Genomic DNA, 16,284 nt, shown 5'->3' on the forward strand with positions numbered 1-16,284 from the left:
AACACAATATGGTATTATCATAAATTTTAATTCAGGCTACAATTTACAGTGTAAATTTAAAGTATATTAATATATTTATTTGAAATATATTCTTCTATATAATATGGGATTAGCATTTTAGTATATATATACGAGTGTGTGTGTGTGTGTGTGTTGTACAAGGAGATATATACCCACACATATCTCATTGTGCACCTTTTCCTTTATTATACACGTAAGTACAGCCTAGAAGATTTTTATGATACACAAAAAGGATATTTAATTAAATCACCTTTTTGTATTTTTTAAATGGAGTTTTACAAAACCTGACATTTTTTTTAATGATTACATTACACTTGTAGAAAGTTTTAAAACCCTTTTTCTTTCTTTAGGCTAAGCAGCCCATTTCATATTGCCTGTGAATCCACTGATTCTCACACCACGGACACACAGATGTCACCCTAGCGTGGGGCGGGCTGACACGAAACTCGAGCTGGTAACAGAGGGTCTGTGATGAGCTGGCCACTGCGGCTGCGGATCCTAAGGCAGCTGCCCCCTCCCTCCACTCCACCGCCTGAGCTGGTGGCCTCCTGAAGCCTGTTTTTGGTGGGCTTCTGATTTTACTGGGCTGGCCAAAAAGATCTTACGGACAAGCCCGAACGAACTTTTTGGCCAATCCAATAAAAGGACTGCTCTGTTTGATCAAAACACAGTGAGCAATAATTCCATAGTGTTATCCCAATTATGGATATGTATTTAGTTTGATGTTCAGTATAAATTATATTAAACTGTATATTGTCCAGTTTGCCCCAGTTCTTTTTATTTTTTTTTATTTTTTGGCTGTGTTGGGTCTTCTTTGCTGCGCAAGGGCTTTCTCTAGTTGCGGCGAGCGGGGGCTACTCTTTGTTGCGGTGCGTGGGCTTCTCATTGTGGTGGCTTCTCTTGCTGCGGAGCACGGGCTCTAGGCGTATGGGCTTCAGCAGTTGTGGTGTGTGGGCTCAGTAGTTGTGGCTCGCAGGCTCAGTAGTTTTGGCTCACGGGCTTAGTTGCTCCACAGCATGTGGGATCTTCCTGGACCAGGGCTCGAACCTGTGTCCCCTATGTTGGCAGGCGGATTATTAACCATTGCACCAGGGAAGTCCTGCCCCAGTTCTTTTCAAAAGTCATCCTAGATAGAACTTAACACTTGCCAGGTACAACTGTGAACCTTCACTTTTCCTTTTCAATTTAATGCACTTAAGAGTTAATCAGATGAAAAGTGAATTAATAATTTATAATGATTATGGAAATAGTTTGATGTTTATTTTTAATTATAATTTTCATGTGTCCTTTTTACAAATAATGTTTCCTTCTTGAGTGACTTTTTTCTTTCTTATTAAAAAAAATCAATCCACCTTATTAGATAATTGGTCATTTTCACAAGGAAGGATCCAATGTTTGATTTAGTTGGGAACATGTGTATTAAAAAAAGCAATTTTTTTCTTAATGGGAAGGTGGTTGTTTAAAAGTAAATTTCAGTACAGCTGCTTTGAAGGAAAGAAAATGTTATACAAATAGTTATGTAACACCTGGGATCCGAGTCGTGTGCACACAACTTCAGGGCTTTCAAATTCCCAATCTCTTCACACTTGCATTCCTAAGATAAGACGCCTAAAATAACTCAAACAGTTTGGCATTACATAATCACTTTTCATGACAAGTCAGAAATTTAAAATTTTATTTTCATATCTCACCTTATTCTTTCATAAACTCTAACTAAAATGGAAAGATGTCATTCACCCAACGTAAGTCACAGCTTTGAGAATGCTTCCTAGGGACACTGTGGTTCAGCATTAACAGGTAGGGTCAGGATTACACAGAATTGTTTCTTACACCGCATGGGTTGATATTATTTTCTCTACAAGGTTTTGGGGGTCACTGAAAATTCATGAAATTTTAACTTAATAATAAACTCCAGGTAAAATATAAATCCCCTTAAATGAAGGAAAGAACAAGAGGTTCATGGATGTTCCCTTCATTCATCATTAAAGTGACACATTTTGGCATCTTTGAATGTCACTGGCTGCAAATAAAACACTCAGTGTCAGTGACCCAAGGAAGAAATAGTCTGTTGCACATTGTGTCTACCGTAGGTAAAATGTATGATCCTTTTGCAATTCTCAGCAATATTCTACAATAAGATAAACAAACATTGGAGCGCCAGTGTCAAATCACGGGATGAGGGTACAAGGAGAAGTGCACACCAGGGAGTTAAAGTGCTTTCTTCTTTGACGAGGGTTTTTGCCTGCTGGTCTCTGTGCAACTGTCTCCTTTCTGTTGTTCCTGATGCAGTGATGGGGTATTCGTTCCTGACCAGGCCCATCATGTATTTGTCATACCAAATAATCTAAAATGCCGAAATGACCATTTAATGGGTATTTTTATTTATAGGTAGCTTACAATTTTTTATATTATTTACATACTCGAGTCATTCATTCTTTCGTCTTCCCTTCTGATGAAAGCAACACACTGGCACCGACCCACCGATAGAGAGCAAGCTATCCTGTTCATTCAGGATGATTCCCAGAGGCCTTCAAAACAGAAGTGCTTCTGAGATACGTATGACCTGCTTTTCTGCTGAAATTTCAACTTGGCTTCACTGTTGACTATGATGTGATTGCTTCTCCAGGGTCTACAGCGACGAGTATGATTGTTTTTATAAGTCAAGGTAAGAGGGATGCCAAGCTCAGGCCGTCAAGTCATGTACTTGGCTTTGCTCATCATGCCGGAGCTGGGAGCAGCAGAGGCAGTAGCCTGATTGCCTAAAAAGAGAGGGTCCAAACAAGCCACCTTGGCGGCAAAGAACGAGTGAATGCAGTGAAGAACAGCAAACAGGTTCGAAAATTCCAGCTCCTGAAAGGGAGAGAGAGGTGGTCACGTGAAATAGAAACCAGCGTCCTGAAAATAAATGGAGAATAACTACACCACTAGATAATAGCCAGAGCTTTTCTTTCAAGTGCAATAAACTTAACTAGAATCAATGACATCTAACTTATGGACACTGTAGGCATTATTGTTCAATATGTTACTTTCAAATGCATTGCCAATTGACTTCAAAATACAGTGGCCCGAGGGTCAGAAGAACTAAACATTCTTATCACCCATGAGAGTCTTTTCAATATTGATAAATGCTGCATAGAAATATATTTGGCCAGATTAAAATTCTACTTTTGACATAGTGTAAGTAAAGAGAAACAGCTTTAAAAGTATTTTTATCTCTTTACACACAATTCAAATGAAAAATTTGGATTGGAATAATTAAGTATTCTTCACTACTATCTAGAATAAGTTGCTGTTTGTCGTAGGACAATGAATATGAAATACTGAGAGCAAGGGGATATGAACGTTTAAGGCACTAGAAGCCAAAGGGTTCACTTCCAAAATATAATGAATGCATTCATTTTAAATTTAATTAATTCTGATTAACATACTTGGTTGTCAAAAAAATGTTAGCCAGGGCCCACTAACTGTTTGGAGTTTTGGAAATATATTTCCCATTTGGGTACTTAAGGAAATGTAGCACCAACCAGTAGCACCAAATGATATATATATTGAAATGAAAATACAAAGAAGTTACTTCAAACCACAAATGATATCAGATTAGCTGTAAAATCATGAGTCGGTGCTCAGGATAGGTTTCGAAAGCTGACGTCACAAGTATTTTTATGAAAAACCATCAATAGTCCCATAAAAATGATCTAATTCCAAAAGGATTGAGAGAAGAAGAATAAAAATATGTGCTTGATGAGATCTATTTGATAAACTTGTCACAGAGAGGATAACTAGGGCGTAAGAAACCCTATGGAATTGCTGACGAAACTGACGCTATGTCAATACATAGTAATAAAGGATGCAGAATTGCAAGTAATAGGCACATTGCTGATGGTGCTTTCAATTCATGGTATGTGGCAATGGAAAATAATGTATTCATTCACCTAGGACATATTGTAATATCTGTCATGTACCAAGGAACTATTTAAATAAAATAGTTCACTTCAGTAGTACTTTCTCAGATATGTAATAGGAGGACAATAGGCCACAATATAGATTCAGAGTTTGGTACAATGTAGATGAAATAGCTATGCTGTCAGAGTGATTCCCTCCAAAACTTCAGAATATCTTAGTCAGTTTCCTATGGCAAATGTTAAAACAGCAAAGATCTGGTTTAACTATTTTAAATTCCTAAAATGATTCCAACTCAAAATGATTTTACTCAGTCATTATGATTTCAGGAGCCATATTTTTAGCGATCTGCTTCATGTCACCGCGATGTGTTATTGGTCACCTAGCAGGTTTCCTCTGGCCTTAATTCAAGCCCAAAATTCACCCCTTCGTTCTCTGTGTAGCCGGTTTATTTCAGGTGCAGACTTTGAATACGTTCAGCGTCAACCCCTAAAAATCCACCAGCTGTAAAAAGGATGGGAAAGTTCTGGAAAGCATGAGATATGCTTGTATATTATTAAAAAACAAAACAATAAAAAACATACAATTTATACTTGGTGAAGGGGAGAATACTGTTGAGCGTTGCAACTAGGCAAAAATATAACAACTTTTTCTCAAAAATAATTGTGCCGTACTTTATTAGATTGGAGATTATATCTTGGTTGTCAAAAAAGCAAATAGTCTAAATATATAGATATTTGGGGGATGATTAGTATTTTCAGTGATTCGTACCTTGTCAAGTATATGTCAATTATTTGATGCGGACTCGGGCACTTTCAAATTTTTACGCCTTTTTTTGGATGTGGGTAGGCAGGAAATGATAGGTAATTAGAAGATAAAATAAGAGGCAGAGATGTGTTCAAGTTTGGTCCTTGATTCCAGAGTCAACTCATCTTCCCTCGGGCTCGGTAGTCACCTTTGGTCATCACATCCACTCCTAAGGCTTCGATTTGCATTTCTGTATACACTAGTAACACTCTTTCCCTCATTTCTAATGTAAATTCTGACCTACAGAATTTACCTAGCTACAGCGTATCCACAGGTGAGTCCACCAAGCTACTTACCATCTCCTTGTACTAGAGCTCTTCTGAGCCCCAGGAATCTCACTAAACATAATTCTCCTCAAAAGTTAATCATTCATTCATTCAATGAATATTTATTGGGTGCTTACTATGCATCTAGTCTTTTTCTTGGTGAAAAGATAAAGTAGTGAGCAGAACAGACAGAAAAAAATGGTCTAATGGGAGTTACATTCTTGTGGCAGGAGACAACAGATAAGGGCATAAACAAGTTAAATATAATATTTCTGAATATAATAATAAGTATACTCCAGAAAATAAGGCATGGAAGAGAGCAGAGTGTGGGAGGGCATGCAGGACAGGGAAATCCATATTGTTCTGGAGGTGAAACCTAACGGGACAAAGGAGTAAACCACCTGGATGTTTGTGAGAGAAACATTCCCGGCAGAAGTCAATTTCAAAGGCCCTGAGACAGAGACATTCTAGGAGAGCTTGAGGAAAGCCAGGGACCATCAGCGCTGGGATGGAGTGAATTATGGAGTAATTAATAGGAAATGAGGTCAAAGATATAACTCAGGCCAGAAACTGTAGTGCAGACGAGCCCTTTATGAGCTTTACTCTGACTGCCATGGAAAACCACTGGAGACTTTTCAGCACAGAGTGACAAGAATTGGTATTGAGTATCAAAATGATAATTCTGGCCACACTGTTGATAATCAACTCTCTGGGAATAAGATTGAAAGAAGGGAAGTTGTAAAGTTTCCAGTTAAAAAATGTGTGGGATTGACAGTAAAATTGAGTCAAGGATGATTCCAAGATCTTTGGTTGAGCATCTGAAAGGAGGATTTTCAAACCATATATCTGATAAGGGCTTACTATCCAAAACGTATAAAGAATTCATATAACTCAACAGCAAAAAAACAAACAATCTGATTAAAGAATGAGCAGAAGATATGAATAGACATTTTTCCAGAGAAGACACGTAGATAGATGGCCAGCACGTACATGGAAAGATGATTACCATCAGTCATCATCAGAGAGATGAAAGCCAAGCCCACCGTGAGACAGCACCTCACACCTGTTACAGCCGGAATCACCAGCGCAATTTGCTGTAATCTTACAGAAATTGCTGCTAACTGTTTTCAGTACATACCTTGGGATGGGTTTTCCCAATGAACAAGTTCTGAGTCACGTCAAGTAATGACAAGCACTGCAAATATGGGCTTTCCCAGGGAGCTTCCAGATAGATCCAATAATTACTGTTTTCATAATCAAATAGTTAATTTTTCAGGTCAAAATTCAGTTTATTTTTTTCCATTTTCAAATGCTTTCATGACTTTTGTAATTTTGCTTTTTTTTTTTTATTATGAGATGATAACACCAGACCTGATTATTTTGAGTTACTTTACCTCCTTGGAAAATGCTTTCAAGTGTATCTTTATTCTTAAAATTCTGATTTTCAAAATGTTTTTACTTATATTAAATAAAAATACAATTACATTTCTTCTATAGATAAATGGTGACTTTTGGCAAAAAGGAAGAAAAATGCATCATACCATGGACAGGTTCCCTTTAACAGCTCCTTGTTTTGGAGGTGGTTAATATATTTGTTTTACCTAAAAAATGCCAGTTTAAGTTTTCTAGTTTACCAAGTTAGAGAATAATTTGGATTCTTTTTTTTTTTTTTTTTTTGCTGTACGCAGGCCTCTCACTGTTGTGGCCTCTCCCGCTGCGGAGCACAGGCTCCGGACGCGCAGGCTCAGCGGCCATGGCTCACGGGCCCAGCCGCTCCGCGGCATGTGGGATCTTCCCGGACCGGGGCACGAACCCGTGTCCCCTGCATCGGCCGGCGGACTCTCAACCACTGCGCCACCAGGGAAGCCCAATAATTTGGATTCTTAACACACATGGGTAAATAAAAGTCAATATCCTTATGGAGAATATAAGAGGCTTGAAAAATAAATTATGTATAAGGAGAAAAAACCTTCTCAGTGAGAAATACACATGATTCAGAACCCTCATGATCCCCAGGAGTTCAGGAGCTCTTTTAAAGGTAGAGGAATCTGCTGTCCAGAGTTCTCCTTTAGCACCTACTGCTTTTAATCTTGTAATACATATGGCAACTCAAACACTCATATTCCCCAAACAAACAATATCTCTTGTTCAATAAACTCTGGTTGTAATGTATTTGCCTTGTAACCGGGAATGTATTAATGTACTATTAGAGCGTGTTTTATGTAAAGTTGTCTACTTATCACATATAGCAAGATCTGAGTCCATTTGCTAAATCACTTTATCACTTTAAAAATCATTTTTAAAAGAAAAGAAACACTGCAACAGTGTCTATATTTAAAACATTGGCTCAAGTTTTCTTTTGTAAAGCTTTATTTTGATATTTTAGACATATACCACTGTATGTATTTAAGGTGCATGACTTGATGTTCTGATATACGTATCCATTGTAAAAAGTGTAGCACAGTCAGGCTAATTTACATACCGTCACCTCTATAACTACTATCGTGTGTGTTGGGGGTGGTTTATTTACCATCTATCCTCGCTGCAAGTTTCAAGTATTCAATATTGTTACATACAATCATCACATTATACGTTAGCTCTCTATTAATCTTATCTAACTGAAGCTTTGTTCCCTTGGACCAACATCACTCCATTTCCCTCCCCCTCCCCCGAGTCCCTGGCAACCCCCACTCTACTCTTTGCTTCTGAACGTGACTATTTCAGATGCTACATGTAAGTGAGATCACGCTGTACTTCTCTTTCTGTGTCTTGCTTATTTTGCTTAGCATAATATACTCCAGCTCCACCCATGTCAGAAATAACAAGATGTCCTCTTTCTGTAAGGTTGAATAATATTCCATTTTATGTGTATGCACATACCTCTATCCCTATGTATCTATGTACCTATCCATCTACCTGATCTATTTTCTTTATCCATTCATCTATTAAAGGACATTTAGGGTTTTTGCCATGTCTTGACTATTGTGAATACTGCTGTAATGAACATGGAGGTGCAGATATATTTTCAAGATACAGATTTCATTTTATTTGGAAATATACCCAGAAGTAGAATTGCTGGATAATGTGGCAATCCTGTTTAATTATTTTGAGGAATATTCATATTGTTTTCCATAAGAGTTGTACCAATTTACATTCCCGCCAGCAGTACACAGGGTTCCCTTCTTCACATCCTTGCCAACATTGTTATCCTTTGTCCTTTTGATAATAGTCGCCCTAATTGGTGTAAGGTGATATCTCATTGTGGTTTTGATTTGCATTTCCCTGAGAACTAGAAACATTGAGCAACTTCTCGTATATTTGTTAGTTATTTAAGTTTCTTTTTTTGAGAAGTGTCTCTTAGACCCTTTGCTTGTTTTTAACTGAGTTATTTGTAATTTTGGTATTCAGATGTATGAGTTCCTTATATATTTTTGAAATTAACTCATTATTGGATATGTGGCTTGCAAATAATAATTTTTCCCATTCTGTAGAGTGCCTTTTTATTTTTTTAAAAAATTATTTTCTTTGCTGTGCAAAGCTTTTTAATTTAATATAGTACCACTTACCCACTTTGGCTTTTGTTGCCTATTCTTTTGGAGTCATAGCCAAAATATTATTGGCAAGACCAATGTCAAGAAGGTTTTTCCCTATGTTTTCTCCTAGGAGTTTTATGGTATCAGGTATTATATTTAAGTCTTTAATTCATTTTAAGTTGATTTTTATGTATGGTGTGAGATAGTGGTCCAATTTCCTTCTTTTGCATGTAGCTGTCCAGTTTTTCCAGCATCATTTTTTACAGAGACTGTCCTCTCATTGTGTGTTCTTGGAACCTTTGTCAATGATCAGTTGGCCATAAATGTGTGGATTTATTTCTGGAATCTCTATTCTGTTCCAGTGGTCTATATGTCTATATTTATACCTGTACCATACTGTTTTGATTACTATAGCTTTGTAATACAATTTTAAGTTAGGAAGTGTGATGCCTCCAGCTTTGTTCTTCTTGCTCAAGATTGCTTTAGCTATTTGGGGTCTTTTGCAATTCCATATGAATTTAGGATATTTTCTATTTCTGGAAAAATTATCATTATGTTTGATAGGTATTTCACTGAATCTATAGATCACCTTGGGTAATGTGGATATTTTAGCAATATTAATTATTCCATTTCATGAACATGGGCTGTCTTTCCATTTATTTGTGTCTTTTAAAATTTCCTTCATCAATGTTTTATAAACTTCATTGTACAAGTCTTTCACCTTTTAAAGTTAATTCCTAAGTAATTTATTCTTTTTTGTTGCTATTGTGCATGGGATCGTTTTCTTAACTTCCCTTTCAGATAGTTCCTTGTTAGTGCATAGCGATGCCACTGACTTTTATATGTCAATTTTGTATCCTATGACTTTGTAAAATTTGTTTATTAGTTATAACAATTTTTATGGTGTCTTTAGGTTTTTTTAATATATATATATGATAATGTCATCTGCAAACAGAAATAATTTTACTTCTTTCTTTCCAATTTGGATGCCTTTTATTTCCTTTTCTTGCCGAATTGCTCTGGCTAGCACTTTCAATACTATGTTGAATAGTAGTGACATGAGTGGGCATCCTTGCCTTGTTCCAGATCTTAGAAGAAACAGTTTCAGTTTTTCCCTATTGAATATGATGTTAGTTGTGGGTTTTTCAAATATAGCCTTATTGTGTTGAGGGATGTTTCTTCTGTACCTATTTTGTTGAGACTTCTTATCATGAAAGGATGTTGAATTTTATCAAATGCTTTTCTGCATTTATTGAAATATTTTTTTTTTATCTTTTATTCTGTTAATGTGGTGTATCACATTGATTGATTTTTATATGTTGAACCATACTTATATCCTGGGCATAAATTCCAGTTGGATATGTTACATAATTCTTTTAATATGTTTCAAATTTGACTTGCTAATATTTCATCAAGGAGTTTTCTATCAGTGTTCATCAGGGATACTGGCCTGTAGTTTTCTTTTCTAATGCTGTCCTTGTCTGGATTTGGAATCAGGGTGATGCTGGCTTCATAACTTCATTTTAGGAGTGTTTTATATATTTTAGAAGGGTTTAAGAAAGTTTGGTATTAACTCTTATTTGAATGTTTTTTAGAGTTGACCTATGCAGCATTTCGGTCCTGGGCTTTTCTTTTTGGAAAGTTTGGCTTACTATTTGTAATCCTTGTTTGTTATTATTCTGTTCAGACTTTCTATTTCTTCTTGATTCAGTATTTAGTTTTTATGTCTCTAGGAATTTATCAGTTTCTTCCCGGTTATCCAATTTGTTGGTGTATCCTTTTTTATTTCTGTGTTATCCATTGTAATGTCTCCTCTTTCATTTCTGAATTTATTTATTTGAGTATATCTCTTTTTTCTTTATCTAAGAGTTTTTAAATTTTGTTTTTCTTTAAAAAAAACTACAACTCTTAGATTTACTGAAAGTGGGATATTGAAGTCTCCTACTATTGCTGTGTTTCTGTCAATTTTTCCCTTCAGATCTGTCAATATTTTTATATATTAGGTGCTCTGATGTTGGATGCATATATATTTACAATCATTGTAACTTTTTGTTGAATTGACCCTTTTTTTCATTATATAATGCCCTTCTCTCTCTTTGGAAAATTTTTGTTTTAAAGTCTATTTTGTCTTATACAAGTATAGTATCTGAGATAAGGTCATATCTTGGACTGTAAGAAAAAGAAAAAAAAAGTGAAATCATATGGAGTATGTTCTCTGACTAACTGTATCAGACTAGTAATCAATTCTATAAATATAACAAAAATCCCCAGATACTTAGAACATAGACATCACACTTCTAAAAAGAAAATCCACCTGTCAAAGAGGAAGCCTTGAGGGAAATTAAAAACACATTGAATTGAATGAAAACAGAAATACAATATATCAAAATTTGTGGAATGCAGTGAATGCAGTACTAAGAAGGAAATTATAGAATTAAATGTTTATGTTAGAAACAAGGAAGTTTCAAGTTAACAATTTAAAAATCCCACCGTGTGAAATCAGAAACAGAAGAGCAATAAAAATCCAAAGCAACCAAAAAGAAGTAAATAAGAAAGATAAGAGCAGAATTCATTAAACTGATCACAAAACTCAACGGAGAAAATAAATGAGAAAGTAATCCTGGTTCTTTGAATAGTCTCTAGCAAGCCTAACAGAAAAAGAGAGAGAAGGCATCAATTACTAGTATCAGGAATGACTCAGGGGTGTCATAACAGAATCTGCAGACTTCAAAGTGACAATAAGGAAATACTATGGAAAAGTCCACACACACAAATTTGACAGCTTAGATAAAATTAATGAAGACCTTGGAAAGTAAAAATTACCACAAGTCATCTGATAAGAATAGATCATTTGAATAGCTATTTACTAAGTAAGTTAAATTCTTAATTTTTAAAAATCCCCAAAATGAAATCTCCTGGCCCAGATGGTTCCACTAGAGAGTTCTACTAAACCTTAAGTAAAGAATCAACAATCTGTATATCTTCTTTGCAGAAATGTCTATTTAGGTCTTCTGCCCAGTTTTGGATTGGGTTGTTTGTTTTTTTGATATTGAGCTGCATGAGCTGCTTGTAAATTTTGGAGATTAATCCTTTGTCAGTTGCTTCATTTGCAAATATTTTCTCCCATTCTGAGGGTTGTCTTTTGGTCTTGTTTATGGTTTCCTTTGCTGTGCAAAAGCTTTTAAGTTTCATTAGGTCCCATTTGTTTATTTTTGGTTTTACTTCCATTTCCCTAGGAGGTGGGTCAAAAAGGATCTTGCTGTGATTTATGTCATAGAGTGTTCTGCCTATGTTTTCCTCTAAGAGTTTGATAGTGTCTGGCCTTATATTTAAGTCTTTAATCCATTCTGAGTTAGATATTTCTCCAAAGAAGATATACAGATCGCCAACAAACACATGAAAGAATGCTCAACATCATTAATAATTAGAGAAATGCAAATCAAAACTACAAAGAGATATCTCACACCGGTCAGAATGGCCATCATCAAAAAATCTAGAAACAATAAATGCTGGAGAGGGTGTGGAGAAAAGGGAACCCTCTTACACTGTTGGTGGGAATGTAAATTACTACAGCCACTGTGGAGAACAGTATGGAGGTTCTTTAAGACACTAAAAATAGAACTACCATACGACCCAGCAATCCCACTACTGGGCATATACCTTGAGAAAACCATAATTCAAAAAGAGTCATGTACCACAATGTTCATTGCAGCTCTATTTACAATAGCCAGGACATGGAAGCAACCTAAGTGTCCATCAACAGAGGAATGGATAAAGAAGATGTGGCACATATATACAATAGAATATTACTCAGCCATAAAAAGAAATGAAATTGAGTTATTTGTAGTGAGGTGGATGGACCTAGAGTCTGTCATACAGAGTGAAGTAAGTCAGAAAGAGAAAAAGAAATACTGTATGCTAACACATATATATGGAATCTAAGAAAAAAAAAAAAAGGTCATGAAGAACTAGGGGCAAGATGGGAATAAAGACACAGACCTACTAGAGAATGGACTTGAGGACACAGGGAGGGGGAAGGGTAAGCTGGGAGGAAGTGAGAGAGTGGCATGGACATATATACACTACCAAATGTGAAATAAATAGCTAGTGGGAAGCAGCCGCATAGCACAGGGAGATCAGCTCGGTGCTTTGTGATCATCTAGAGGGGTGGGATAGGGAGGGTGGGAGGGAGGGAGTCGCAAGAGGGAGGGGATATGGGAACATATGTATATGTATAACTGATTCACTTTGTTATAAAGCAGAAACTAACACATCATTGTAAAGCAATTATACTCCAATAAAGATGTTAAAAAAAAAGAATCAACAAAAATAGTACGCAGTATCTTCCAGAAAGTAAAAGAGGAGGAATATTTTCAACTCATTTTATAAAGACAGTTTGTCCCAATACCAAAACCAGGCAAAGACAGTACCAAACAAAGCAAAATAAAATAAGCAAAAAACAACAACAAAAGAACCTACAGACCAAATCTCTCATAGATGTAAAAGCAAAAATCCTTAAAATTTTGAGAAATAAAATTCAGCAATATATATAAAAATTGCACATCACTAAGTACGGTTTATTCCTGAAATGTAAGACAGGGTCAGTATTTGGAAATCAATGAACATAAACCACTACATTAACAAGCTAAGCAAGAAAGTTGACATTGTCGTATTAATTGATACCCATTCATGGTAAAAACTTTCAGAAAAATGGATATAGAGGGGACCTAACTCAACCTGAGAAAAAAATTTCTATTAGACCGCTAAATTTAACATCATACTTAATGGTGAAAAGCTAAATGACTTTCCCCTAAAATAAGGAAGAAATGAAGAATGTCTGCACTCATCACTGGTATTCAATATGGTATTTAAATTTGTAGGCAGCAAAATAGGCAAGAAAAAGATCGTAATGTGATACGGATCTGAAAAAAGGAACATATCTCTCCTGATTTGCTTAATAATCTGTGTAAATAAATGCAAAGAATTAAAAAAATCGAAAATAGAAACAAAAGACCTAGAACTAAGTGCATATATATATATATATATACGTGTGTGTGTGTGTGTATATATATATATATATATATATACACATATATACAGGATTCAGGATGCAATGTAAATATATAAACATTAATTATATTGCTACATAGTAGCATTAATAGTTGAAAAATAAAATTTCAAAATATCATTTACATTCCCTCAAAAAAAGAAGAAATGATTTACCTAAATGCCAATCTAACAAAACATGCATAGGATTTTTATGATGAAAACTACACAATACTGAAGAAATAAATCAAAAGGGCAAAAAATAGAAAAATATTCTGTTTTCATTGCTTTAAGAAATCAACATAGTAAAGACGTCAATTCTCCTGAAATTGATATATAGATTATGCCATCCCTACCGAAGGGGCAGTGACATTATTCATAGATATAGAGAAGGTAATTGTAAAATGTCTGTGGAAATACAAAGCAACTAGAACAGCTAACGCATTCTGAAAAATAACAGTAAAGTGGACAGAATCGTCCATTTCAAGGATTATTATATAGCTACTCTATCCAAGAACGTATAATACTGGCAAAGAGATAGATGCAAGAAGCAGCACCACAGAGGTAGAACCAAGTAATTTTCAACGAAGCTGCTAAAATAATTCAATAGAAGAAGAATGGTCTTTGCAACAAACGATGCTGTTGTAACCGGATAACCACAGGCAAAACAGAGGTCAGCTAAGCCCCACAACTTACAGAAGAAAAATGAACTCAGACGTGCCATATATTTAACTGTAAATGGAAAGCTTATAAGACATTTTGAAAATAGCATAGGAGAAAACCTTTGGCACCTGTGACGTGCTGAAGAATTTTTGACATGACACCAAAATTATAATTTTTGAGAGAAAGAGCTGATAAATTGGGTTTGTAAAATTTTTTTAAATTTTTCTGCAAGATACCCTGTTAAAAAGATGAAAGATAAATTACAAAATGAAAGAAAATATTTGCAAACAACACGTCTAACAAATCCTCATATACAAAATACATAATAACTCATAAAACTCTAAGTCAAACAAATCACAAAATACAATTCAAAAATAGGCAAAAAACTGGAAAAGACATTTCATCAAAGGGAACATATATAGAGAGAAAATAGTCATGTAAAATGTTATTCATCGTTGCTACCCTTTAGGGAAATGCAAATTAAGCCTATGATGAGAACTGCTAAAATAAAAAGTAGTGACCATTTCAAATGCTGGTGAGGATGTAGAGAGACTGGGTTTCTCATACATTGCTGGTGGGAATGTAAAATGTCACCACTACTTTGAAAAGCAGTTTGGCATTTTCCTTAAAACTAAATAAACATTTTCCATATGACTGAGCAACTGCCCTCCTGGGCATTTATCCCAGAGAAATGAAAGGTCATGTCTACATAGAAGCGGGTATGCTATTATTCATAGCAGCAATAACTAAACACTGCAGTCAAATGTCCCTCAACAGATAAATGGTTAAACAAAACGAGGTCCATATTCCATATTCCACATCATGGAATACTACTTAGCAATAAAAAGGGACAAACGATCAATATGCCTACATAGGACATTATGCTCAGTGAAAAAAGTCAATCTCAGAATTCCACATAGTGTACGTTTAATCTATACAATATTCTCAAAATGACAAAATTATAGAAATGAAAAACAGATTAGTGGCTTCTAGGAACTAAGAATGGGGGGAGTGAGGGGTGTGTATAAATGGCAGCATGAGGAAGATGGTTGTGTATTTGATTGTGGATATGGGCGCACAAATTTACACATGCTATAACTGATGTGAAATATACACATATTGTGTCAATGTTCAAATCCCTGCTTTTTATATTATACCATAGTTACATGAGGTTTACCCACTCGGGGAAACTGGATGAAGGGTACAGAGAACATCTTCTAGTTTTATAACTTCCTGTGAGTTGGAAGAGTTCACAAACACTTTTACATCCATATGGCCTTTAGGTTTGGCCTTGGTAACTGTGTTTACTTTTCCCAGAAGACATTTTTCTAACATGTTTTAAAATAAATATTTCTACAGCATTTTATTTATGTTGCAGGAGAGTATAAATAAAACCAAGATTTTAAAAAATGAACGAAAGGAAATAATAGTTAATCAGAATAAACGATTCAGCACACTGCTACACAAAGTAAAGTCCAAATATTTCTTCCTATCTTCCAACCTCCATCCATTCAGATTATGACTACCTAATTTTGTTTGCCTAAATGACAAAGAGACTGGGGAGAGTGACTCAATAATGTACCAGGAAATATTAAATGAAGTGAAACACAGACAGTTATTACTTGCCTGATCCCAGGCAAGCATCAGGTTGAGCCTAAGGATTATATGTTGCAAGACACACTCCTTGTGCTTCAAAGTTCTTGATCTAGTGAAGGAGGCAGGCTAGTGAACAATGACCACACAGAATGGACACCAATGTTACAACGTACGTAAATTAAGAGGAATTATGTTATAAATATACAGGAGAAGCTCGTGTGCCTGACTTGGAGAGGGGGACACAGGCCAAATTTCCCACATTAAAATTATAAAAATTAATAGAAATGAACAAAACACAGAAACTGTCCAAAGCATGTGAAAAATGACACAAATTTGGGGTATGGTTATAAACTTGAATTTCTTAAATGTGGGAAGGACAAACAGTCTATATATGTTAGGTAATCACCTTTACTAACTTCTCTCCTAATAATAATACTGCTATTTTTTTTAAT

The 16,284-nt window shown here is 35.4% G+C and overlaps 1 protein-coding gene across 2 annotated transcripts in view; it reads right to left on the bottom strand.

Moving 5' to 3' along the window:
* Positions 1-2,712: 2,712 nt before the first annotated feature.
* Positions 2,713-16,284, bottom strand: part of SNTG1 (syntrophin gamma 1) — a gene marked incomplete at both ends in the record, with an annotated part of 197,975 nt that continues 184,403 nt past the window's right edge. For both annotated transcript variants that reach the window (XM_082674870.1, XM_082674869.1), the window contains one exon: positions 2,713-2,871. In XM_082674870.1, coding sequence (XP_082530996.1) covers positions 2,713-2,871 — 159 coding nt within the window. The remainder of the gene's footprint in view (positions 2,872-16,284) is intronic.

Source organism: Grampus griseus (assembly GCF_964374135.1).
Source record: "Grampus griseus genome assembly, chromosome: 17".
NCBI classification, from domain to species: Eukaryota; Metazoa; Chordata; class Mammalia; order Artiodactyla; family Delphinidae; genus Grampus; species Grampus griseus.